Below are 27,305 nucleotides of genomic sequence, written 5' to 3' on the forward strand. Positions count from 1 at the left end.
GCCCGAAACTGGTTTGGATAGTTGGCTGACAGGGTGTGTGACACAGCTGCTGTTAACCTTTATTCAATTAGCTTAGAGACTGACAATAGCACAGAGTAAACAAAATGCGTAAGCAAGGGCTGAGCTGCTATTTCACTTGTATGATCATTCAAATTGAGTCAGAGTTTGGCATACTGTTCTGGTCTGGTCTACCAGTGGTTTATATGAAAAATCAGCCTCTGATTAGATTCCAAGACATTCATTCAAAATGTCCCATTTACAAATGACTTTGCTTTCGTTTCAACCATCAATTCTGATGTTACCGTAATTGGTATTTACAGCACAAGGGATTCATTGTCAGTGAATAGGGCTAATTATTTATTGGTGTTTTAGGGAGAAAAAAAAAAGCCAGAGCACATTTCCCAGCATCCCTATAGGCAGGAACAGTAGACATTACCAAGTGATGTTTGGTAGTGGTGCACTCATGGGATTCATAGTTCATAACAGTCACAAACAGGGAGCTGTTCAAAATCCACATGTGGAAAAGGGATAAAATGATGAATACAATACCCGCAATAACATTTAGCAGCGTGCCGTCACAAAAGTGTCGACAGGCTACCAATGCCCATGAAAGTGTATGTGCACACAGTTACATAGAAAAATAGCACTGTCAAAAGTTTTTAAGCTCTTTAAGGTTTCAACCTTCACTTGATTTAAGCTTCTTTCTAACAAACTGTACGTTTCTGACATGGCATCAAAAAGAGTCAAAAGTGGTAGAAGTAGTTCTGTCAAGAGAAAGGAACAGTCAGTCTACTATTTGTTTGTTTCAGGTTATATCAAATTCATACACAGAAGGACAAGATTGCGTTGACCCCCCATTGCACTTGAGGCCTTGCACAGTCCCGGTGGATGGTTCCAACAGTGAACGAGCTCGACTGAGTAATTCAAGATGGTCTTGCAGTTACAAGGGAGGTAAGAGAGCAACACATTTCCTTTGAAAAGTAAGTTGTTGCGAGAAAACATTGAAAAGAAACGTGAGAATTATAATCATGACAACAGCAATGATATTGCAAGCAATCGTAATAATAGAACAACAAGGTTCAAAAGGAAAATACATTTAATTCCTATCATTAATATAATAAAGTTATATATCCAGCACTGTTTTTTTTTTTTCCTTTCCATTTTTTTAACAGAATCTTCCTGCAAAAAGAGTTGGTAGTGCACTATTCATTTCTGTGGAATTATACAGCCACCATTAGCTGGCTCCAAAGAATTGGATAACAATCAAGCAAAAAAAAGCCACAGTTTCGCTGATCAGCATGGCGTGTTTTTTTATAGTCATCCCAGACACCTGAGAAAACTGATAAGAAATCAGATCTGTCTTTTTTATCGGAAAGATACTACATTTATATATTCAAGTTATGCAAATTACATCTATAGTCACATATTCAAGCATATACTCATGTACACACATATATCTAGTGAGAGAATAGTTCAATATTTAATATATAATATAATATTGTACTTTGTATGGTACAGTAGTATTAGGGTGCATGTCTTTTTTGGGGGATGTGGGGTTAATTTTTGAGGAGGTATAGGTATACTTGTGACGGTCTATATATATATATATATATATATATATATTTATATATATACACACGATTCCTCATACACTGATCAATAATCATAAAAAATCAAAAGAGAGCAAAGGTTATAGGCAAACAGGTTATAACTGTTGGGTTATGTGCGTTTGGGTCAAGAGACTGGGTGAGCACCATAAAAAATAATGGTCGTAAACACGAAGAGTGTTTTTTTCCTGCACCAGAAAAATATGCATGCGCCAGCATGCAACTCACTCACTGACCTGGGTGAGAAATGCCAAACCAGCACCGATCACAACGTCAAAAGCTCGAGGAAAAGAGAAAGAGAGAGAGAAACAATATTGCTGTGTTTAACAGTTCTGTAGTTCACGTCTTCAAAGAGTCTGTTTGTGCATATATATGTATATATTGTACTGGCCATAGAAACCCACGTCCAGTTTGTGTCAAAAAGAGTGTGTGTGTGTGTGCATGTGGACGTATTTGCTTTAAACATTTAAATATATACATGAAAAAACCTTCCCAGACATAGTGACAGGATGTAATGCCATCTTTCTCTCTCTCTTTCTCTGTCTCTCTCTCACCTCAGGATAAAACAAACACAAACATTGAATTTTAAGAAAAGGAATCAAAGATACCAAAACAAGTGCTTAAACAAATCCATGATGAAAAAAATTTAACTATACAGTTTTCATGTTCACTATATTTCTTTCCGTTACTCTTACTGACGTTCGTCCCTTAAGTCTTGTTCTTCCTGACCTGCCTGGCTGCTCCTGATGTTGAAAATATATCATTTAATGATAACGATCCTGACTTTTTCTTCATATAGCCCTCTTTCAGTCCAGCTCCCCAAACCCTCCCACCCATATATAAAATATACAAAAAAGATTATTTCCAAAATCTCATCGCCTGCCTGCTTCTGCAAGTATAAAAATATACAGTTTTCCTATGTCAAAATCTTTCTCGCTCTCGCTGCCATCCTCGTTCCCTCCTCCGCCTCTTCATCTAGTTTATTATAGCTGACCCTAACAGTTCAAAAATATACAATGTTTTTTCGTCATAGAAAAAATGACATATCTACCACCTCCTGTATAATTCTCTCTCTGAGAAAATCATCCTGTATAGAAAGAGGATGTTCACAAGGGCTACATGACATTATAAATTATCTGCCTTTATGATCCGTGAGTATTTAAGAGAGATTGGATTGCACATCCACAGTCAAAGTTTGGGGTGGTATCCTAGGTAAAGAGCCGATGCTTATGAAATACGCTTGTGCTTGCATGTAGTCCTTGTGCGCATCCCTCGCGCTGGGGCTGTTCAGCTTTGAACCACAATTTTCAAGCATTTGATTCAATTAAGCGCCGCCCCAGTGAATTCAACCGCCGATCCCTGCACGTACGAAAAGAAATTTGTGAACAGTCTCGAAGTGCTCATTCGAAGCAATCGCTGTGAGAAAATGCATTTCCAGGATGAGTTGAACAGCCCTTGAAACTCTATTTCAAAAGCAGTAATTGTCTCTCTCTTCCTTCCGTTTTTCCTTTCTCCTTTTCATAAGTCTCCATGGCGGCTCTCGTATTTGTTGATGATGTTGCGACAGCGGCCCAGCTCTTTTCGCATATCGGCGACCTCTTGTCGAAGGGCAGCGTTCTCCCGTTCCAGGAATGCCGCTCGAACGGAAATCTGGTTCTCCTTGAGCCGGCGGGCGTCGCGAGAACGTTTCGCTGCTTCGTTGTTCTTGTAGCGCCGGTTCCAGTACCTGTCGTCCTTTGTGGGTGAAAAGGGGGAAATGGGTCAGGTCATAATTACAGATGATATATTATATTAGTTTTTCAACAATTTTAGCAAACAGTTTCTTTTTAATTATCGGTATCAGTTAATATTGGATATTTAATTGTGCATGCTCATTTACACAATTTTTTTTTACATTTAGAGTAGCATTTAACCCTCTCTTAAAGTTAATCTTTACAAAAATGATTAAAGGAAAAGTTCACCCGAAAATGATCCCATGATTTACTCACCCTCAAGCCATCCTAGGTGCATTTGACTTCCTTCTTTCAGCCAAACACAATCAGAGTTATATTAAAAAAAATCCTGGCTCTTCCCAGCTTTGTAATGACATTGAATAGTGTTTGAGTTTTTGAAACTCCTAATAAAAGTACTCCAGTGAGTTAACAAAAGCCTTCTGAAGTGATGCGATGTTTTTTTTTTAAGAAAAATATCCATATTTAAAACTTCCGTCCGGCAACGGCCATACGCACTTTCACGAGAGAGACCCGACGTTTAACGTAGGCGTAGCGTAAGCTTAGGTGAGAATTGATGAACGCGGAGGCACAGAGCATAGAGACAAACAACGGTCACGTATTAGAAGTCTAAAACAAGAAGTTTTAAATAAAAATGTCGGAGGATTTGAATATAAGTGAAGAGGAGCTACGACTCCAGAACTCGACTCTCTCGTGAACGCGCGTACGGCCCTTGCCCTAACAGTTTAAACTATTACGATTGTAAACTAGATATAAACTATTACGGCCCTAATAGTTTATAGAGTTTTAAATATGGAAAGTTTTCTTACAAAAACCCATCGCTTCTCTTCAGAAGCCATTTATTAACCCACTGGAGTACTTTTATGATGGATGGATGTGCTTTTTGGAGCTTCAAAAACTCGGCACTAATTCAATGCCATTACAAAAGCTGGGAAGAGCCAGGATATTTTTTAATATAACTCCTATTGTGTTCGGCTGAAAGAAGAATGTCATATACACCTAGCGGGAGTATATTATCGGATAATTTTAATTTTTGGGTGAACTATTCCTTTAATTTAATAACACTGTTAAATGTAATCTTCTGCAAACCTCAAAATGAACAAGAATGATTTTTTTCATACTGTACATTTTATTGTTGTGATGCCTAAATCCACTTGTAGCATTTTAATGTTTAGTGTTTTATTTTTAATTTATTTAGAACAAATAGAACAGAATTTTAGCATCGGCCATTTATCTGTTATTTGCCATTCAATTATGATTTATAATTGGCTTCATATTAATTTAATTATTGGCCAGAATTTTAATATTGGTGCATATTATATATCCATCATAATATTTCATAATTAGAATAATAACAATACAGTTGAGATTGTTATGAGATGATGCTAATTAAAACTGTATAACATACTAGATATTTTTTTAATATTTAATTTTCATTGATTATTCAGCAGCAGCAATCTGGAATCTGGAAAACAGTCTCTAAAATGAAATGCAGTGTAGTACCTTCTGATTATCTGGCACCAGCATCTTACGGGCCTTCTTGATCATGGGCTGAGGCTTCAGCTCCTCCTCTGTGAAGCGATGTCTGCGTGGGTCAAACGCCTCCTGACCTGGCACACTGGACAGGGCGAGGTCAGCGGGGTCGGGATCAAAGTTCACCATGACATCAGCCGCATTGGTGGGTGGCACCACCGGCGGAGGTGGGCATGACGGGCTCGGAGAAGGGTCAGGTGGTACAGTTTGAGCCCCTGTTGAGAAAGAGGGAAGCGTAAGGAAAAAAAATCGCCTCTCTCTTGACACCGGACAGATGAAAACACCACGCGTCTGGGCTAAAGGCAAAGAGGATTATGAACAATAGATGTGTATGTTCCCTGACCAGCTGCAGTGGCTTGTTTTGGCCACACGGGTGCACCAAAAGCCAATGTGGACACTTGCCAATTTCAGCAGCTGGCAGGCAAGGTCGACAAGGCAACCTGCAGTTTCAATTCATGTTATGAACATCTAAAGAAACCTCATAAAACTGACCCTGAAAACGCTCACATTTTGCTCATGGTCGAGATCGTTTAAATTCATTCGGCCTCGTTTTCCAGTGATAGCACTTTACATTGCTTACTTCCCATAATATTCTTCCTCTTTTTAGTTTGAAATATGCTTTTAGAGCAGCGATTGGAAGGCGAGCACTTGACGTTAATTATGATACATTAGCTGTAATGGCACTCGCTGCTTTAAATTGTTCCTGAGCGATTTCTTACACAGAATTTCAGAAATAATGTATTTTGGAGACACACGTATAATTAAGAGGTAATTATGTGCATGTAACGTTTACTGTTGTATGCACCTTTAATCATCTCTTGTAAATGTTGAAATAAGATCATTCTGTTTATTGCAACAACAGAACAATTCAGCTTCAGACTTAAAACAGCTCTTGAAAGCCCAATTTGCTCATGTAAACATAATCAAATTCTTTGTAATTTAATAATGAGCTTCTAAGCCCTGAGCACTCAGGAGTCCTGCCAAAGATTTGTTTTTCATTCATTAAGACAACACACAAAGAACAACACAAAGTGATATAGGAAGAATGTTACATAAAGCCAGCTCCCCTCCCACCAAACCGACGACGTATTGTCCAGTTCCTGTACTAATCCTCGTCTATCTAAAATCTAGCAAGAGGGGAAAGAAGTGTTTTTTCCCATGGACATGCATAAGACCAGCTGTCCTTCCTTTCTATGAGGGAGGAGACATAAACAAGAGACACAGCTGTGTGCACAATTCACATAGTGCAAGCTATACAAACACACAATGACATTCAATGTTTATATTGCCATACAAATGCAATCTATCAATCTATCTATACATACATATCAATACACACAACTGGAAAGGCGCTATATAAATAAAACTTATTATTATTATTGATCTGTTTGAGACATCCAAACGGCATTTGCATATGCATACATATGTCTTAAAACTTAGAAAGCTTTCTCTTTCTATTTCTCTCGTCCCTCCTTCTCCTTCCCTATCCGATCTTTCCCCATCAGTCTCTCTCTCCATTGCTTTCTGCATCGGCACGTGACAAGTCGACTGCACATGGCCTCAACGTGTGAGGGAGCGGGAGGGAGGGGGAGTCAGAGAGAGAGAGAGAGAGAGAGAGAGAGAGAGAGAGAGAGAGAGAGAGAGAGAGAGAGAGAGAGAGAGAGAGAGAGAGAGAGAGAGAGAGAGAGAGAGAGAGAGATTTAAAAGCATGCAATAGAAATGCACCCACCATCTCCAGCGGTCTTTCCTCTCTCTCTTTCTGTGCAGCATTTTGAAATTCGAATGGATATTTTAGTTAATACAGTGCAGAATATTGCACACTAATTTAACACTGTCGTTGCGCTTATAAGTAGTACTAGGTGCAGTAACTAATGCATTGCATTGCCAGTTAGGAATGATTTCTTTTGGTTGGTCAAGCTAAATTTGGTGCTTCCCCAAATATTGCATGAGGTTATTATCTGCTCTGATGATTATGCTGTAAAGAAACATTTCCACTCTACATGCACTAGTACACACACACACACACACACAGCTGTGCCCTTAAAGCTTCAAAGCCTGCATTGCCCTTGGCATCAGAGGCCAACAGTTTCAGACATCCCATCATGCATCACTGCAGTCTATATGAATCGCTGAGACTGTCTTGCTCTTGTTCACACCAATGAACACTCAAACAAAAGTGGAGGAGACTAAATTAACTGGTTATCATACAGACACACACTAAAAAAATGCAATATGGCCACATAACTATTTAAGTCAGTTTAGCAAACTAAACATGTTATAGCCATTATGATTCCACACAAAATCGAATGAAAAACTCATGAACATTCTTACCATGTAGACACTCCGGACCTCCCAGCAGTCCAGGGGCCTGCGGCACGTCCAGACCCAGTAAAGAGGATGATGAAGACGATGAGGAGAGGGAAGATATGGAGGAGGCGGAGGAAGAACAGGGTGGAGATGATGAAGGTGGGCACTGGGAGCTCTGACTGGGTACGGCCGACTGTGTGCTCTGAGAAGGGACCTGAGCGGCTGTACTGCAGGTGTTTCCCGACGGCATGCACCCCATCCCGTTCTCCGTCAAGAACTCCTCCAGGTCCATGTACTGTAGCTGGAACAGGCCGCCGTCGCACGGCAACGTACGCTCCCACAGCAATGGTCCGAGGAAGGCGGACTGGTTAGTGGAACGCAGGGTGCCGTTCCCACCGTTCATGCCCCCAACTGGAGCCGACGAATCTTCTTCAGAGTCCAGAGGTTTGTCTTTATCTGAGTGGCAAAAAGAACAATAATCTGTTGAGTTTATTTTTTATTTAATCATAAATAAATTAGCAAATATTTCATGGAAAGTAAAATTGCTAAATTACAACAGCAATGTGAATGTCCATGGTCTAAAATTAAAAGGAATCTGGCTATAGTTACACAGACACACACACACACACACACACACACACTAATTTACCATAGCATAGATAATAATAAATGCATAATTTATGTAAATTAATAGAAATTTTTAGGAATGGCTGATATATGAGTCCCAATTAAGTTATCAGCAGGAATTAGATATTTTTAAATTAATCATTACCATAATATTTATTAAAATGTTGAATTATCTTTTATTTGTATATTTTCTGTTTTCATTTTAAGTTTAGTAATAACTCCTAATTTATTTCAGCTTGCAAGCATACCAACACTTTTATTTTATTTCACTTTTTTAATTTATATATATATATTATTGTACATGCTTATATCCCCTATTTTTATAATTTAGATCACCTTTGCCAACATCTAAAATTTAAAACACATCTTTGAAACAATAATACATTGATAACACTGTTAAATGTAATCGTTAGCAAATCTCAAGAATCAAGATTAATAAATATCCATATTTCCCACTGTACATTATAATATTGTGTTGCCTAAATTCACTGGTAGCATTAAAAAGACAGATAGTGATTTATTTTTATGAATACGTAGATAAAACTGTATACAATTTGCCATTTATCGGTTATAAACCATAACATAATAAATAACAGTAATGGACACAATTTTAATATTGGTGCATCCCTACACATTTCCACAAATAAAGATGGCGCCCATGCACACAAGTCCATACAGTGTGCTTAATAAATAATCAAAACTCATGTGAGTACATGACCCTTGAACTGCTGCTTTATCGCTTGAGAACACACAATGCCATGTACACGGCTGGAATGCCAGAGGCCAAGATGGAAGTCTCTCTCTCTCTTGCCCGTCGCTCAGATGGAGAGATTGGTGTGTGTGTGTGTGTGTGTTGGAGGAGGAGGAGGAGGAGGAGGAGGAGGAGGGGGGGTCTGGCTGGCAAATGAGAATGCAGCATGAGTGCTTCAGAGGAAAGCAGAGAGCTGAGCTGTCAACTCCAACACTAGGGCTTTTGAAGATGGGGCTGGGGAATATGTGCTGCATAGTGATAGCAGGGAAAAAGCCGTGTTTTACTCTACAATACAGAGTCCTGACAAATGGGAAGTGGAGGAATGTTCAAGAGGAAAACCGTAATAAATGGAAAGAGGGGGGAAAAGGATATCGGTGGGGAGTGGGAGAACAGTGCCAAACAAAGCACAGCATCATCACACTTGAATATTTACCAATATCAAACTCATATTAAGAGAAAAACAAATACATTTTAACAAGACAACGCAAACCATTTACTAAAAGTGTTGTCACAGTATCCTCTTCCTGATTACTATCGTTGATGTGGCATATATTATCCACAAGAGGGCGCAATTTGAGCAATAGAAATGTGTACTTCCGTATTAAGACAACATCTCAATGCATTTTAGAATGGCATCCCTTTAATGGCAGGGAGCTTCAGAAATCCCTTTAAGAGAGGGGAGAGGCCCCTAATTTCTTTAATTTGTAGTGAACCCGTCAATTCACATCATTTGTCAACGATTTATTCATCCAGCTGAGGAAACGGCCAGACTGAATGAAGAATAGATGATGTTTCCTGGTTGCACAGAACTGAGGTAGATCAGTCCAGAGCTTTGGAGGCAACAAAAGTTATATTGCTCCTCTCTATTTGTAATTTGACTAACTTAGCTACCCCAAAATTCTTTCTAAACAAAAACGATATTGTGGGTAACAGATTATTAACAAAGACGTAATTTAAGAGACAAGCACTGTAAACGCAATAGTGGATGAGATAGTGAGAGAGTCACCTTTCATCTCACAGCAGTCTTTCCCTCTCTGGTCCCCTTTAATAGGCAGCTGAAGAAGGGATTTCAGACTGGCCATGGAATTATTCAGGTGGCCATTGGTGGTGGTGCCTGCAGGGTTAGCAGGACCGAGCTGTGGACTGGTCCCTGCTGGAAGGTCAGGTGGCAATAGCTGAGAAATTGGCCTGGACATTCCTCGGTGTAACACCTCGTCCAGGTTCAACCAGTTAATAACTTTTCAGATCACTGGACAGTTGGGCTGGTTGACTGAATCAAATGTTTCAGTCAAAAGTAGAAAAGCTTTAAAAGCTGAGTTTGGCAGTTGAACGAACGCCTCGCGCCGTGTTTATAAGCATTTAAAATTCGCATTCAAAGTCCGATTGCGTTCCCATTAGAAAACTGAAGTGAACTGACGTCCTGTAGGGTCCGCTCGACTGAGAAAGATGCAGGAGATCTACTTCATCCTCTTCAAACGCACTGTCTCCTTAGAAATTATATTGTGATGTTTGTTTCGCGTTCAATGAACCTTCCGTGGGATCGCCGCTCGATCATTTGTTGACGTATGTCATCGCATTTGACTGGTGCTCCTCGCGTCCAGGACAGAAATATTCCCCGAAAAACCGAATGAGTTGGATTAAACGGGCGTCCATGGAGGCAGAGATAAAATTCAATCCCACACAGTCTGAAGGAAACTGCGAGTAAACTATAATACCAGACTGAACCGAATCGAGAGTGCTGGAAAACTCCGTGTGCAAATAAAAAGATGGTTCCCCTCTTCAGAATATAATAAACAATTAAACGTGAGCTATGACGGTTAAGACTGATGGCTGTTATTATTCCTCTGCCCTCTTTGTTGCTCTCTCTCTTTCTCGTTATTTTTGTAGCTAACCTCCGCAACCTCTCTCTTTCTCTCTCTCTCTCTCTCTTTCTTTCTTCGGGCACTCGGTAAAGCGAGCGCTCGGTATCGTAGCAAGAGTCAGCTGGAACGTACACGGGCAGCGAGCGCTCGTGACATCACCTCTCACGGGGGAACGGCACTGAGGGGCGGGATATTCATTATTCATTATACACACCTCCTCGCCTTAACCCCCATAATATGATAAACAAGCCGCTCTGGCCAATAGGATGTGTCCTGGTTTACATATTCATATCAGACCACCCCTGTTTTTCACGAACCTCTTCTGTTATATTTTCATAGATCGAACTCATTTGAACGGGAAGCTACACACATCCAAGCAGAAGGACAAATGACAATGCTCGATATAATACATGTACGGGTCAATCACACAATTTTAATGACATTTAAAGGACTTTATTCGGAAATTGAATTGACATATTATTATTTATAGAAAATGTGTAGCCTATTCGAAACTTATGAATCTGTAAAATTTATAATTTCTTGTAAAAAAGAGCGGCACGTCATTATATACGCTAAAAAGTTGCATTAACAAGTGAGGGCGCAATGAACATTGCAGAAGCTATTGCTTGTGAGATATCGCTGTCCTGCGAAAGTAAGTTAAACGGATAAGGAAAAATCAAAAGAAGTTGGAACATAAAAGACTGCAACTATTTTAATTTAATTGCGGTTATAGTCCATCCAAATTCAAACTATGACTCTTTAGTAGCGCTGCTATTTCTAGATCGTCATATTCATTCATTCTCTCGTTTGTTTCTAGTTGCATTGGCCATAATAATCCAAAAACGTGAGCACGTCGGTTTGGCCGACACAAATGTATTTCCACAGTACCTTAAGGCCAGCACTAGACCTCGTAGCAAGCACATGGCTCAGGCACGCGCGATCGCTACCTACCGGCGGCCTCTCCTTCACGCGATTGGCTTAAAGTAGGTCAGTATCTGCCCTTCGCGAGATCCAATTGGACAAAACTAGGTCAGTCGCTCCTCCCAGAGTTTTCCCCATGCTAGTGCCGCGTGAGATGAGTGTACAACAACATGCAAAGACGAATTGGCGAGATCTTTGTGGATTAGAGCCGGCAACTCTTGTCAGAAGCAGAGATCAAATGGAATCTGCCTTTGCGCTTTTAAAAATGAAAACAAATTCGAAGGAGGTTCATCCATAGGGATTGTTATGCATACTAATAGAAGTTTTTGTCTACATAACTGATAGGGTTATTATGCACTATTTAAAGGGACAAATTACGATTATATACTTTTGAAATAAAATTAAAACATCTGATCTTTATTAAGCTGTATGCAGAGAAGAGGAAGGAGCAATGCACTATAAATAACTTTTTGTGTGTATATGAATGAAACCAATTTGAACCAATGGAAATAATCTTAGATGAAACAATTTAACTATTTTATTCATGCATAAATATTTTCAACTGCATAATAAAACATGCTTGTAACTTAAATGACAAGCATGGAGGGATCAGATACCTTTTGACCAGTGAATTTCCATGGCTTTAAGTCTTTCTTTACTCAGGATTTGCATGGTCACGGAAAACAGAAATATCAGAGAATTCTGGAATTGTGATTTTTAGTTCTGGTAAAGTCAACCTAAAACGTTTAAAAAGCTTGGCAATTTCTGTAATGTATATAACTTTTTCCTAGTTATACTCAGCTCAAAATGTCACTGGCTAGAAATTACTCCTCATGAGTCAATTTTAAAAGGTCCTTATTCAGTTATGTTATGAAATTAGTTTTTTAAAATATTTTTATTGGGGTAGAATTCTATTTATATGGCAGGTACCAAATTAAGTGATTTACATTATTATACTTAGGCTACTGCTCAGCATGTAGACTTATGTTTCACGTTGGCTTACAATGAAGTTTTCATACAAGCGTTCACAAGGATCAATACCTAAATGGTGAAAAACTGAGCAGAGCAAAAAAAAACATATATATATATATTTCAGGGCAGTAAATCACAGCTTTGCCTGATATTTCTGTATGAAAACTGTATGTGGATTTTCACTTTCAACCTGGTTGTAAAGGAGAAAAGTTCTAAAACAAAACATGAGAATACAAAGACTGTTACAGTGAATTTAAATTAGAAATGTCCTTATACGAAGTTGAAACAATACGCATGGTCCTGAAAAAAAAAAAAAAACAATCACTGGTATTGTGCATGATGTGTTCAACAGTCTGCACTGTACAAGCCTAGCAAGGCCAAAGTTGATTTGATTTCTGAGGCCACAGCTACACACTGTACACAGAGAACATTACTGCCACCTAGAGGACATCATTTGCAACTTGCAGTTTCATGTTAATTTCCATTAGGCCATGTGAGATGATGTCCTGTATTGAACTCATTAAACTTTTGCTTGGAGACACTGAGAGAAAAACTAAGTGAACAGACGGTTGTGTTCCTCTGACACACCAAACCAAAGTACCCTTAAAGGCATTCTTCCCCCCAACTCTAATAGTGTGTGGCACTGCATAGGGCATGTGCCAACACATGTGAGCTGTAAACAGCACCATCCCACTGAACACAGCACCATGGCACCAGATGCGTAACACCTGGTTGTATCCTTTCATTTGATGTTTATAAATCATTTAACCTACATGCCATAAATAACCAATTAATCCAATCTGCTCACCGCCACGAAGAGGAAGAGCTCTGCTTCCCATAAACATTCAAAAGAAAATACAACATACTCGAACAAAAACTGTACATTTCCTATCTTTTTATTTGCTTTCTGAGAAACTCAACATTTCTGTTGACTCAGAAAAAGAAAACAGTTGTTTAGTATTTATATTTTGTATTTTAGTTTACTGAGGAAAACATTGGGACAGTAGAGCTAAGTAAAAGTATTGAGAATGAATACAATAGTGTTGGGAAAGCTGGGCTAAACTGTGGTTTGGGTTAAACAGATCAAAGGGGCAGGGAACAAAAAAAATAACACCGACACATATATCCCCCACATCTTACAATGACAGGCCCTGCCACATACCCACCCACCCCTAAAATAGTAAAAATGATTTTTAAAAAAAACATATACTTTGAATAATAAAAAAGAAAAACTGTTACATAATAAAATATAATACGCATTGTACAGTACAGATTGGCTATTCCTCTCACCCGCTAGCCAATCTCGCAACCAAAGACATTAACACTTGCCATAGAAACACCTGCAAAGGTTTCTTTACATATTTCTTTAAAAAAACAAAACAAAAAAAAAACAATGACATTAAACACAGGAACATGGCATTAGCAACACCATTCTGTCCCCTTCTCATCAACTCTGTAGAATATTTTGCACATTTTGACAATTTCACCGCAGAGTCCTCTTTGAGACACTGTTGAATTCAACCTGGAGTGTCATAATTGAGGTTGTTCATAGGGAATACACACATTATGTACTTGATCCTCTTCCCAAAACCAGTAACTTTCAGTTCCAGATCGAACATTTGCATTTTAACATGAAGACAGCAAAAGGGGGAAAACAAAACGCAACACCACAATGAACAAAAAAGCTACGTATATTTGAGCGTAAACAAGGGCTATACCGTTAAGCTCTGAGTACTGGGGGGAAACTAGTTTAAAGAATAGATTGTTACTGTTCAAATTAGTTCACTTTCACTGGTATGCATCCATCATTGCAGCACAAATAAAGTTACGAAAATACATAATGAATGCATTTTTAGAGGATAGAGATGCTACCATTACAACAAAGGTGCTACCAAAAACAGTTCCATAATCTAGAATATTCTTCCCCTTTGGAGAAACCGTGTTAGAGATCCATGTCTATAATGGATGGTTCTTTAGGTACAGGCTTGTTTTCACATCAACTGAGTCTTTTATTTTTAAGAGGCACTCCCTTGGTTATAGTCTGACCACGTTTAAGGAGTTGAATGTGTGGCAATTTCCAGAAAAATCCTCTATGCCTATTTCCATGTTATCCCTGTACTTTTTTAGATGTCAGTTTACTTAGTGCCTGTACCCTGTCACAACTGTTGATCTTTCAATCTGGTCCTCTGTCTTTATTGACATTCTGATTCCTCTACTGACACGCCGACAAGCAAATTTGTGGCGCTGCAGGAGGGTTCCGTTCCAGAATCTAGAGGGACATCGAGAGCAAGAGAACGCCCCTTGAGAGAGGTGGTGGGCCCGATGACGGAGAGCTGTCAGTAGCCTTCGAGAGCGTTTTCCACAGACTATGCAGCGCAGGCGAGTCTGACGGCCATGTTTTCTTGGTGGATGCCTGGTTACACGGTGCACTGAAAGAATTATGTGGCTTGAAAAAGTGGTAAAGGGACAGACAGGGCAAGAGTATGACTTTAAGGGGACGATGAGAGACCGAAGGCCTCTAAACCTTAACCGCCCTGCACGCCATGTGCTTCCACCTACATTTAAACCAAGCCCTCCTCCAGTAAACTTGGCCCATTTCAGCTGAGCTATCCACTTCTTTCGCTTTAGCTGCTGCTGAAGCCTGCACTTCTTTCGTTTTAAATACATACGCCTTCTAGCAATTTCATAAGCACTGAATCCAGTCATCAACTGCATGCTACTAGCCAGTTTATATTTTTTCTTTCTTTTTTTTTTCTTCCTTTGTGTGGCATCTCCCTGGGCCTGAGGGCTTTGCTGTAGATGTTGAGACTGCATTGAAAAAGGGTGCTGCTGTTGCTGGTGGTGATGAGAGTGCTGGGGTGGCGAAATGTGGATATGGGGTGGAGTGGAATGAAGGGTGTTACCTGGTACCCCTGAATAAATTAGCTGTTTCCCGCTGATTGGCTGTTGAAGCTGGAGGGGACCCATAGTGGGGTTTGAGTAGTGCAGATGTTGGGGATGTGAATTGACATTTGAACTGTGATGTCCTGACTCTGGAGTGTAAAAGAGAGGAGAATAACCAGCAGGCTGAGGGTGCTGTGTGTGAGCGATGGTTGAATGGGGCTGTTGTACTCCATGACTTCCACTTTCAGGTGTTATATGAAGGAGGGCATTGGTTGCAGCCTCACTCTCAGAGACAGATGGGGCAGTTCCAATAGATTCACTTCCTGTTGGTTGTGTTGTTGGCCCAGTACGAGTCAAACCGTGTTGAGATAATCTATGTCTGGTCAGGCTGTTGGAGTAAGAAAATGCCTTACCGCACACTTCACATGAAAACAGTTTCTCCCCACCATGTTCATGAATGGCTTGGTGATGGGCAGTTAGGTGGAAGTGATGGCGGAAGGATTTCCAGCAAATCTCACATGTATATAACTTAGGAGGGGGTTGGTTGCTTGTGTTAGCATTAGATCCTTGAACTTTATCCTGAGAATAGGAGTAATAAGCGCCAGGGTTGGTTTGATTAGTTTGATTGGTTTGATCAGATTGATCTTGATTAGCAGGGCCCCCTTGATTTGCAGCAGATTTGGTTTTACTCCGCCTCGGCTTGAAATCTCCCCGTAGATGCAGTTTTTCATGCCTTTTTAGACTCTGTGCATATCCAAAATCTTTTCCACAAAGGGTACATTTGTAGTTCTTCTCCCCCGAGTGAACAGTCTGATGTTTGGTAAGATGAAACGGCTCTCGGAAGTCTTTACCACAGATGTCACAATGAAATGGCTTTTCCCCTGTATGCACACGTTCGTGCCGACGTAAGGTCTCACGTCTACTAAAGCCCCGTCCACAAACAGTGCATAAATAAGGCCTTTCAGAACCATCTCCAGCAGCACCGCTCTGATTGCTTCTCCGACGTTTTACTCCTTCTCCTGGAGCCCCACCAGGTCTCGGCTCTCTTTTCTGTCTTGGCTTTCGTGGCCGCTTGGGTTTGGCATTAGGATTGTTGGCATTCTGTGAATTAGGCTGTTGGGTAGGGTGAGATAAAGGTATCATTGAACCACTCAGGCATTCTTCATTCCCACCATTTCCTGTAGATGTAGACGAAGAGGCACCCATAGACCCAAAGCCAAGCCCTCCTAACAGACCTCCAATAATGTCTCTCCGTTCCTCTCGTCCCCCAGTACTATTCATTTCAGCAGGCAAGACAGAGGCGGCAGCAGCTGCAGCAATGGCAGACATGGCACTACTGGTGACTTCATCTTCAGAGTCATCCAAAAGAGAGGAGAGAGGAAGATGAGATTGCTGTTGGTGATGGTGCTGCTGATTTTGAGGGTGTGGATGAAGTGTTGGGGCTAAAGGAGCTTTTCTAAGCGCCGGACTTGACATGCTGTTGCTACAGGAGTCTCCAGAGTAGGATGATGGGTTGCCCTGTTGACGACGGTAGTCATCAACCCTGTATGACGTTTGGTAAGGATCTCTTGAATACTCAGGGTTATACTTTTCTTCAGTTTTGCCCACAGGATTTTGATTAGCACTTCTTCCTTGTGAATACAGACTGTCACAAGACATCCCTGCTGTGCTTTCCTCATTCTTGCAAAATACTAATTCTTTTGAGTCAGTCATTTGTCCACCTGAAAAATCACTTTCAACTTTGCCCTCTACTGAACTTATTGAGCTACCATCACTGCTTCTAGACCTCCTCCCTGGCTTGCCACAGTCACCTGATGCAGCATGGTTAAGCAAAGAAGTACTCTCTCTAAAGCAGCGGCCACAAGCAGGGCAGCGGTAGGGCTTCTCTTCGTGAATTTTCTCATGTCGAGTGAGAGACTCTCTGCGGTTGAACGAACGCTCGCAAACAGAGCATGCATATGGACGAGCTCCAGAATGGATAATGCCATGTTGAAGCAGGTGTCCTCTCTTCTTGAACCCCTTTCCACATTCATTGCAACAGTATGACTTATCTGGACTTGGGCAAGTGGAAGACATGGGGTCTGGATTTTCATGCTGGTGGTGAGCATTTTGAGAAATTCCATCTTGTGTTGAGTGGGGGAGATCTGACTGATGCTGATGACTCGGGTTTGTGTTTGTGCTGCTGTTGGGACGACTGCCATCTTCTTCATGGCAGCGTATGTGTCGACGAAGGCTTGGGAGGTGGTTAAAAGACTTGCCGCACTCTCCACAATGAAAGAGAGGTTCTTGCTCAGGCTGTGTGATATTGGGAGTCATTGATTGCTGGTTTTCAGGCTTGGGGTTTTGAGAGATATTTGATACCAGCACAGAAGCAGAGTTTGAAGATGGGGCAGAGGAAGAAGAGGAGGAGACAGTTGAAGAAGAGGAGGATGGTGTTGATGAGGAGAGGATGGAGGAGGGGTCACCACCAAGACCCCTCATTCCAACCCCTCCACCTCCTCCCACAAGACCAGAGGACCCATCATGACCATGTGCCCCAGAGCTGCCATGACAGTTAGCACTGCTTGTACTGCTGCTACTGTTACCTTCTGCCTTCCTCTGGGGCAGGTAGCCAGCCATGGCTTTCTTTCTCCTGCTGCCACTACCTCCACTTCCTCCAGCCCCAGATCCACTATCTCCTTTGCCATCATCTTTTGGTATGGAGAGATGGAGTGGGAGTGGCAAAGGCAGGCCTGCTTCTTGTTGCATTAGGGAAGCCAGTTGATTAGACGAAAGAACAGGAATACCTTGGAAATCAAAACCACCAAGTGGTGATGGTTGGGGGGCAGGGTGTAGAGGGTGGTGTGGATGGGCATGGCTGTGAGGGTGGGACAACGCATGAGGTGGCAGCTGCTGCTGCTGTTGTTGGGGCTGGGGAGTTGGATGGCCATGGGTGTGGGAAGGATGAAGGGCTGGAGGAGGAGCAAGACCTGTATTCGAATCTGCAAGACCTAGATGATTATGGGGACCCTGCTGAACTAGAAACTGTTCCAAACTGGCATTTGTGGGCACTCCAGAAAACAGGTATTGGTTTGCAGCGAGCATGCAACTGAACTGCTGGTGTAAACTTCTTGCATCAGACTGGGCTCCGACTAATCCAGCCACTGAGCTGCTACTGCTGGGTGGATTATTAGAAGTGGTGGTTGAACTCGAAGGGGAGGGGGATGACGAGGATGGTCCAGGAGAAGGCTGAGGAACAGAGAGACCAGGGTGCAAGGGTGGTGGTGGTGGCGCAGATGTTACAACTCCTCCAGTACTTCCTCCAGCAAAATCGAAACGCCCCATTCCTGAGTGAAGCTGCTCCTGGGCTAGCGCAGCCTCAGCAGGGTGAAATGTGCGTAGAAACTGTGGATAGCCAGAGGCAGAACTGCCACTCCCACTGCCGCTGCTCATCTTGCTTGATTTGCGTGTGCTTTGTGACGATGAGGACTGAGTTTGTTGTGGAAGAGGTGGAGGGGGCGCACTCATTTTGGCAAATAAGGATGAAGAATCTGCAAATGCATTACTTCTAGATCCTTGAAGGGAACCAAGTCCAAGCCCAGACAGGAGGCCACCAGATGCCTCACTTTGTTGTTGCTGCTGCTGTTGAAGCTGCTGCTGGTGCTGAAGTTGGACCTGTTGTTGGTGCTGCAGTTGTCTTTCCAGCCCCAGTCCTTTGAACTGGTGAGCCTGGTGTCCACTAAGCATTTCTAAAATGTCCATAGGGTACTTTCCAAACTGAAACATCTCCCTCTCACTGTAGAGGGGCGTTTTTAGGATTTTTAATCCCTGTTCACCTGGTACTGCAGCAAAGTGGACAACGTAATCTAACCTAAAATATGTGGAGAAAAAAAATCTGCCACTAGGGCCACTAATAATTAATATAAAGCTTTAAAGTAATCTGCTAGCAGCTCCAGTTTTTAGAAAGCAATGTCTGTGTGGGAGTAATTTGTCTGATGTTGTGACTGTCCATCCCAAACAAACAGAGTTTTGACTATAGTAATGGGCCACTACACGTGAGAAAATCTGGAAGTCTTGGATTAAATAATAATCTATAAATAAGAAAAAAAGTTGGTTTACAATATCATGCAATAAACACAGGTCTGCGTTGGTCTTCCAAATGACTATATCTACAATTAAAACAGTAAAAACATGTCTAATACTACCATATGAAATATGTTTTTACAAAATGTGTTTATCACTAAAAAGCAAATCCTTTAGTGTTGAAAGCCATTTAAAACAGAAGCGATGAGAGAATGTCTGCCTGCCTTGCTATTTGTGTATTCCTTTGACAAGTTCTGAATAAAATGGTTCCACTTTGTGACTTCTCAGAAATGTCCTCATTTAAAGAGAAAATTGTGGTGAGCAAATTTCAATCGTTCAAGTCGGGAGTTAAAAGGTGACAGGTTAGATAGTCCACAGAGTCTATTCAACCTTTGTCTTTAACACCTCAGCTGGAGAGACCACAAACACAGCACAGTGGTATGACCAAGTAGTTCTTCTCTCTTCTGTGGGCACCCTGTCAGTCCTTCAAAAAAAAGATAGAGAGAGAGAGATCAAAAATAGTAAGGCTTTCAATCAAAGGATCTATATTTCAAAACAAAAGATGGTACAATCAAGACATGAGAAGCAATGACTCACAAAGCTAAGGCACAGCATAACTTTAAACCAATCCACAAACCAAATAATACCTTTCTATCTCAAAACAATCCTAAAGATGAAGATAAAGATAAAAGTCATATACACAACAAGTTAAAACAATTATAATAAAATAATTCTAACAAAAAGAAGAATGAGCAATTCTATGGACACTCCCCAAAGGATTTTCCTGCGGTATTGAAACTGGTATTGAGTATCATGAAACTGTCTACAATTCATTCACACATTCCAATCCAGACTGATACACTTGAGTGTCAATTTTAAATCCTTATATCAAAGTAAACAGAAAGCACAAATTTCACAGTTTTGCAAGTTAATAAATAAATAAATAAATAGGGTCATGTCAGGTAAGACACTTAACATTGAAATGGCTGTTAAAAAAATGCCCAATTTACCTGATTTTATTTGAATAAATAAACAAATGATCAAATAGGGTATTTTCAGGTAAACTAGAATACCTTTCGACATCGAGATCACTTCCAAAAAGTAGGGATGCGCGATATATGGGGCAGAGTATCGGCATCGGCCGATATATGTTAATTTTATGATGTTATCGACTCGATAATAAAATTTGAATTGATATATTAAAGCCGATTAATAATGGATTATTTCCTTCAGCTGAGCCTGAGACACTTCAGAAGCTCAATGTTCGCCATGATGATTCTGATTTGCTTGAATTATGATTGGAATCACTTGAAAAGGAAAATACAGTTAAGAGCAACATGTGCAGCTTAAGTCTATCACATAGGCTAGGCTACATAAAATTATAACGAAAACACTACTGTAAAAGAATGTTGTGAACTCTTTGTACGTACGTTTTAGCGCGTTGTTACGGGAAGAGCGCATCCACAATGTAGTTACACCTTCATGACTAAGTTCACTTGAGCATTTGCGGCCTTTTGTTTTGTGCAATTTTAAGTTAATATGTTTATTTTGTGTATATATATCGGATTTATCTCATATAGAGATGCGTTTGGTTAAGAATTAACGCGGTAATAAAGCGCGCCGTTGATCATCTTTAACTTCAGCGCACGCAACTCATTAATAACATAGGGCCACAACATTAATAACATAGGGCCCCACGATTTCTGCAATGCGGAAAACGCGGACGGAATCGTAGAATTCAGTGATAAAAATGAAATTTTCTGTATAATGCGGAATCACGGAATTTGTCAAATCTTTGTCAGTAAACTTAAATCAAATCGCAATATGGACTAATATCAGTGAATATTAAGCTGCAAAAGACCATTTAAATATGAATCCTGCATTCTGTGTCTCTTTGTGAATGAATGGCGCAGATGTGCAGTTTCGTCTAATACACATACACTCACGGTGTTTTCAGCCTCTGCCGTAAAAACATGAACTTCATCTCCAGAGCAGCAGAGCTGCTTTGAGTCACTTCATGAGCATTTTACCATTTCATTTGAGAAAAAAACGATCATCATATCATAAACATACAGAAACTTTAAGGTCATCACGGCAACCCATAAAATAGGATTTCCGGTTTAACTTGAAGAAATTTTTTACATAAATAGGCTATATTACTACTGTACAGTAGAATGTCTTATATGCCGTAATGTAGTAGTAATAATAAATTATTATTAAAACTTTATTTTTTAAGGAATAATAAATGTTTCTTCCATGTTTTCATTTGAACAGTAAACCTCTGTTGTGCAGCACTTTGTTTGCCAAAAAAATGATAGGTTTAATTTTAATTTGATAATATTTCATAGGACCCTATTATGTAAAATAAAATAAAAAATAAAGTTGTTTTTATGAATTCAATTGATTAGACATGCTTGTTTAATAAAATGTTATTAAACCATTACAATGGAATCCATGAAAATTAAAATTTCATAGGGCGCTAATTTTTTTTTTGCTTTGGGTTAATAATTTAACCATTAAAATTGAGTCCAGAAAAATTAAAATGGAGAAAAAGACGGAATTTGGAAAAAACCTAAATAGATTTCATAGGGCCCTATAATCAACTTTCCTAATTAAGCCTAGATTGCATCAACCTTATCTTTTGTGTTAAATAATCATTAAGTTAAAAATTCATATATAGATTAGTTGCGATTATTATTTATTGGTAAATTAACCAAAGGATTAATTAACTTTTTAGAAAAAAATGGATAGATTACCACGAGGGAAAAATTATCGTTAGATTGTTGGATTAATCGATTAAAAGAAAAGAAAAGCAATAATCGTTAGTTCCAGCCCTAATAGTAATACTGACAGACCAAACCATAATGCATGACGTCTGAGGGCTAAGCCAAATTACATGTTACCAGTTTAAAATCAGTATAAGGATATCAGGTCCATTTAGGCCTGCGATGAACTGTGAAAAAATGTTTATATTAAATATTATAGCAAAAAAATTATATTATTGTTTATTGAACTATTATTCATTACTTAACAGAATTAATAACCAGGCAAAAAAGTAAACAGACTGTACACATTTTACACACTCCAATCATTTTTTTGACCACTGGTTGTTTTACTCAATGTAATAAAAAAAATCACACAGATTCACACTTGTACAGCACGTTTTCAATAAACAAACAAGTTAATTGCAGACAAAAGTGACCGAATTTGTCTACATTCACCTTGAATTTTTTTAAAGACAGCTAGACAAATAAATACTGTAACACTTTACAATAAGGTCTAATTTGTTAACATTAGTTAATGTATCAACTAACAACAACTAACAATGACCTGAACATTTGTTAGTGTTTATTAATCTTTGTTAATGTTAACCAATACAGCTTTTGATTTTACTAATGTATTACTAAATGTTGAAATTAACAATGTTGATTGAATTAACATGAACTATGAATTAATTCTTAGTTCATGTTAACTAAACTAGTTAACTACTGAAACCTTATTGTAAAGCGTTACCGTAAACACTTAAGTAACGTTATAACCACACCAGTCAAAACATTCACTAGTTAAATCCTCAAATGTGTCAAAATCAAGTCATTATACCCGTCAAAAGTAAATAAGATACAACTAAAACACTGATGTAAACAAAAAGTGCCAAATAACTCTTAACAAGAGAACGCATGGGGAGAAAACAATACTCAGATACATAGAGGGTGAAACATGAAAACCTGAGCTCAGCAAATGACGACACCATGTCAACATCACTGACAAAATCTGCATGCAGTTACAATTAAACTCCAGTGTAGAACTGAAATTAAACTTACCAAAGCCTCTGCAGGTTGAAAGAAAAGCGCTGATCCGCGATATTTGTGTTGACTGTGAAGGGGATGAGGGAGAGGGGGAGAGCCGAATTCCCTTTCTCAATCACATCCCTCTATGGCAGACCAAAAAGTTTCAAAATAAAAATTAGAGCAAAATCAGAAATGTTAAATTTACAAACAATTTGGCATTATCATGCATGAATTTAGCATAAATATACGTATGCTACTCGTTGCGTAGGGGCCAACTAAATGACAGAAAAACATAAACATAAACAAGAAAGTGACTGTGAGTGCAGACAGCCCGTCATATGAATTCAGGCTATAAGCCCACTTCACTCTGCTAGCCTCTTAGCTAGCTAAATAAAGACGTCGTACCCTTTTACATCGCAACAGAATGCATTCAAAAGCTTTGTTATCACACCTGCTCGTGAACGGAGTAAGTCCTCTCGAAGAGCAAAGCGTGAAAATAATAATGCTAAAAAGGGCGCCGAAAGCGTAGATGTGCACAAAGGCGGTATCCGATTTCAGGTTAGCAGGTCATTTTTCCCCATCCCGTGGAAAAACACTCTCGCAGGCCTCTCCATCGCTTTCGATCCGTTAAACAAACCCCAATTTCCGCTGGCTGCGCTCGCTAACGTTCAACCTCACGCGATATCATTTTCGTCGTAGAATTGCGACCGAAACTGCTCCTCCCGTCCGTTTTCCGCAAAATTTTTTGCGGATTATGGTCGGCCAAATATTTTCCGCCCCGTGTCAATTTTTAGTGCCCCCGTCTTCCTTCGGGTACTTCTGTTCGCCTCACAGTGGTCGTTTCCGGGCAGTGATATAAGTTCCGGGTGGTGTTACATGTTAAAACGTCCGACATTGTCATGCTTAGCACAAGAGAATGTCAGCACACTGTAACCAGTATGTAATGAAGTGGGGTCAAGAAAGTTTTTTTTTTTTGTTCATTCACAGGTTCATTCTATTATGCATTAGGATGACAGGGTAATGGCGTGTCATTTTAACAAAACATCCTGAATTGTGTAATTGTCGGCATGACGTGGTCTCGTAATGTTATTAACGGTTTAGAAAACCAGTGCCAAAAAAAAAACAACAACAACAAATGGCGCGTCCTAAATATGTTACTTCTGTGACGTAGTAACACATTGTCAAAGCACACACTTCACGAGCTGCCGCGCGAGACTTAAAAACATCACATTTCATCTCTCTCTCGCGCTGCGCACTGACTGATACAAAATAGCCAGTCAGAACAGCTGTTCCACACATATGCGAGCCAAAGTAATTAGAACAATTATTTCACCTTGAGAGGGCGCGCGGTGCATTTTAGACTGCACATATATTTTGGAAAGGATTGCAGTGCACAGCACCTCTCTGAAGCCATTTTACCAACATGCCGCCGCCGCCGCCGTCTCCCCCCCGCGCCACCCTACCAGAACATAAGGTCCTCGCCCACCCTGCCCCTCAAAATGGCGAATGCCGGTGATGGCTCGTCCGTCTCCCTTAGGAACCATTTAAGAACCTGAAACGTCCCATTTTAGATTAATAAACATGAACTGAAAACGTGTTTGGCAGAGAACAGTTATAATTCACACTACAGCAATATAAAACTATAGCAGTAACAAACAAACAATATATATATATATATATAGTTTATATAAAAATGAGTTTAAACCTAATATATATATTAGGTTTAAACTAATTTTTAGACCAGATATAAAGAAAATGAAAAAAAAATTATGAATGCAGGATAATGGTAAATTGAGATTTATGGGAATGTAAATGTGGGGAAACAATTTCTTAGATTACATCAGCGATTACATTATTATTATTAATTAATTAATTCTCTTTCTTTTTCATTGTTAATCTAAAGCATTCTACACTAGTCAAAAGTAGCTAAAGCGAGTTGCATCCACTGGTTGTTTTGCCGATGTAAACAAACAATTAGTCTAATACAAGAGTGGCTAAAAATACTCAGCACATTATATATTGAGATTTAAAACAAATCTCAAAAACATATACAAGTAAAAACCAACCAACATATTTCATGATTCATGAGAAAAAGAACACGTGTCAATCTCCAGAAAACAACTTCTTTCTTAATGGCGAGAATTTTATTTAAAAAATAATAATTAAAGTTTTTGCTGTAGATATTTTATGCATGGCATTGTGGCATTTTCCCCCATAAAATTTACAACAAGGTTTATGTATTTCATGGCAAGAAACATATCTAAAAGAAAAGAAATAATCCTGAAAAAAAAAATTAAATAAATTGTGGTTGTTTATTCTGTTTTTCATAACTTTGGTGAATGCAGCAATTTTTTTAATGATTTGTTTATTTTTTGCATTCAAAGAGACACTCACTTAAAAAATAAAATTATATTTTGGGTTTTCTGAAATGCACATTCTCTGATTTCACACAAAGCAAAAGTCAGATAAAATGCGAGATAAAGCATTCCAAAATAGACACTGAAATACACACAAGCACACAAATACAGACACACAAACTGGACACATACACACCTTGACATCAGAAGTCAGCAATATGACATCATCAACACTGGCTTTGACATCTTCATGCGTTTTGTCTTTTCACTATGATTGCATCTGCTTTTTTGTTGAGTTACAAAGGTTAGAATCCACTATAAACTCAAATATAATCAGAAAACAGGAATAAAAACAATTTCTAAAGTCACAGAAAAAAATAAAACAAAACAATGATAATAATAATCAATAATATGAATAATATCGATGACTATATATATTTATATATATATGCACGTAAATTGGCATGTGTACATATTTGAACATTCGGGATTCAATTCAAATTTTTTTTTTTCCTTTTTCAACATATTTAACTTCAGTTTTATTAACAAGTTAATAAAAGCTTAAACATTGCAGAGTGGTCTAAAATACTATATTATGGCCCAATAATCTTGCTCAGCCAGGTCGTTCTCAGACATTCCACCACAACAGTGTCCATTTGATGTGGAGACAGCTGAAAAACACACAGAAATCGCTAACAAAAAAGACATTTTTCTTGAATATAATATAGATAAACAAGACAGCTTTTACTCCTAAATCCTAACTCATCGGTTAGATAATAATGCATCTTAGTGTGACACAGAGTGTTGAAGTAGCTTTGCAGATTTTGTTCTATTTTTCTGTTTTGTACACTCATTGGCATGTAGCCTCTATGTTCCACACAGCCGTGCCACGGGGAAAGATAAAAAGCCGTAAGAGCACGGAAGCACAGACACACATGAAGAAGTTTCAGAATAGCCCTTGGATTAAATTGTCCATTGTATAACTAAACCCTTTCCCCAGTCCCCCTCAATACAACAGCTTGAGTTGCAAATTAAGTGTGAAGACTATGCGGTCTTATTTGACATACTGCATGCCCATGATTAAATCTCAGCTCTTAACACTTAACAGAACAACTCCGGAACGTTTGATGCCGTCATACGAAGCTATTCTCTGACTGGTCAAACATGCAAGAAAGAGGCATGACTTCTATCAGTTTTGAATGGCTGACATCGGTTACCAAATGTCTGTCTACTCAAACATTTCTGACCTGATTTACCCATCAATCTGACAGCCTTTTGATTATATTATAAAACAGCCAAAATGTTATCCACAATGCAAAAAAGTATTCATGTCAACTTTGATTCACAGTCTTGAGTATAAGATGCTAAAAATCTCTGATCAACAATATAACACCCGTTTCCCAATGAAAATGTTTTCCTCCATTGTATTCCATATGAATAAGCTCTAATATGGCTGATGGCATTTGGACTCATATTAACAGTGCAGACTAAAGAGTCAGGTCACGAAACGAGTGACATTTTTCAAGTTCCAAGTTCTTCTCTCTGACGATTTTTACGTACCAGCATTTTCTGCGCTTGATGGCAAGTCACAGTCCATTTCCAAGTCAAGTCAAATCTGATTTGAGAACGGTCAAATCATAGTTTCCGTGAGGTAATTCAGGACACTATTGGACATTTGTCAGTTTCATCCGGTATATCTCATTGTTCTCTTATTTTACTGATGAAGGTGACACACACCTACACCTCTTTGAGAATGACACTTTGGCAAACTCTGAGGCAAGGTCAACTGCTGTCATTGGATTCAGAAAAAAGTAACCCCTAAACCAATTGGCTTTTACATTAGTTGGAATGCACTAACTAGAGAAAAAATGGCCTATTCTAATAATGAACCTTTTCACTTTTGTG

At 39.4% G+C, this 27,305-nt stretch overlaps 2 protein-coding genes and 1 long non-coding RNA gene across 3 annotated transcripts; all 3 read right to left on the reverse strand.

The window, feature by feature from the left end:
* Nucleotides 1–344: 344 nt before the first annotated feature.
* On the reverse strand, nt 345–10,467 carry dbpa (D site albumin promoter binding protein a). Its single transcript, XM_056264179.1, has 4 exons — nt 9,562–10,467; nt 7,202–7,633; nt 4,841–5,085; nt 345–3,341 (listed from the first exon to the last, which is right to left on the reverse strand). Exons 1-4 carry the CDS (start codon nt 9,749–9,751, stop codon nt 3,126–3,128), a joined length of 1,083 nt encoding a protein of 360 aa, XP_056120154.1. The 5' UTR covers nt 9,752–10,467; the 3' UTR covers nt 345–3,125.
* Nucleotides 10,468–13,185: 2,718 nt separating this feature from the next.
* znf865 (zinc finger protein 865) lies at nt 13,186–19,204 on the reverse strand. The gene has a single exon (XM_056264167.1). It carries the CDS (start codon nt 18,956–18,958, stop codon nt 14,450–14,452), a length of 4,509 nt encoding a protein of 1,502 aa, XP_056120142.1. The 5' UTR covers nt 18,959–19,204; the 3' UTR covers nt 13,186–14,449.
* A 47-nt stretch (nt 19,205–19,251) lies between these two features.
* On the reverse strand, nt 19,252–23,903 carry LOC130097378 (uncharacterized). Its single transcript, XR_008808297.1, has 3 exons — nt 23,495–23,903; nt 23,077–23,186; nt 19,252–19,739 (listed from the first exon to the last, which is right to left on the reverse strand). It is a non-coding gene; the product is annotated as an uncharacterized LOC130097378 (long non-coding RNA).
* Between the last annotated feature and the right edge of the window lie 3,402 nt (nt 23,904–27,305).

This window comes from Rhinichthys klamathensis, unplaced genomic scaffold, assembly GCF_029890125.1.
Source record: "Rhinichthys klamathensis goyatoka isolate OS25496 unplaced genomic scaffold, OSU_Roscu_1.1 h1tg000217l_1, whole genome shotgun sequence".
Taxonomy (NCBI): Eukaryota; Metazoa; Chordata; class Actinopteri; order Cypriniformes; family Leuciscidae; genus Rhinichthys; species Rhinichthys klamathensis.

Bases quoted from the DNA above. Each gene is read 5' to 3' on its own strand.
- dbpa (XM_056264179.1), bottom strand. From the start codon at position 9,751: ATGTCCAGGCCAATTTCTCAGCTATTGCCACCTGACCTTCCAGCAGGG. The intron at 7,634-9,561 runs GTGACTCTCTCA...TTTGCCACTCAG, and splicing joins AGACTGCTGTGAGATGAAAG to ATAAAGACAAACCTCTGGAC. The intron at 3,342-4,840 runs GTACTACACTGC...TCACCCACAAAG, and splicing joins TGGTGCCAGATAATCAGAAG to GACGACAGGTACTGGAACCG.
- znf865 (XM_056264167.1), bottom strand. From the start codon at position 18,958: ATGTTTCAGTTTGGAAAGTACCCTATGGACATTTTAGAAATGCTTAGT.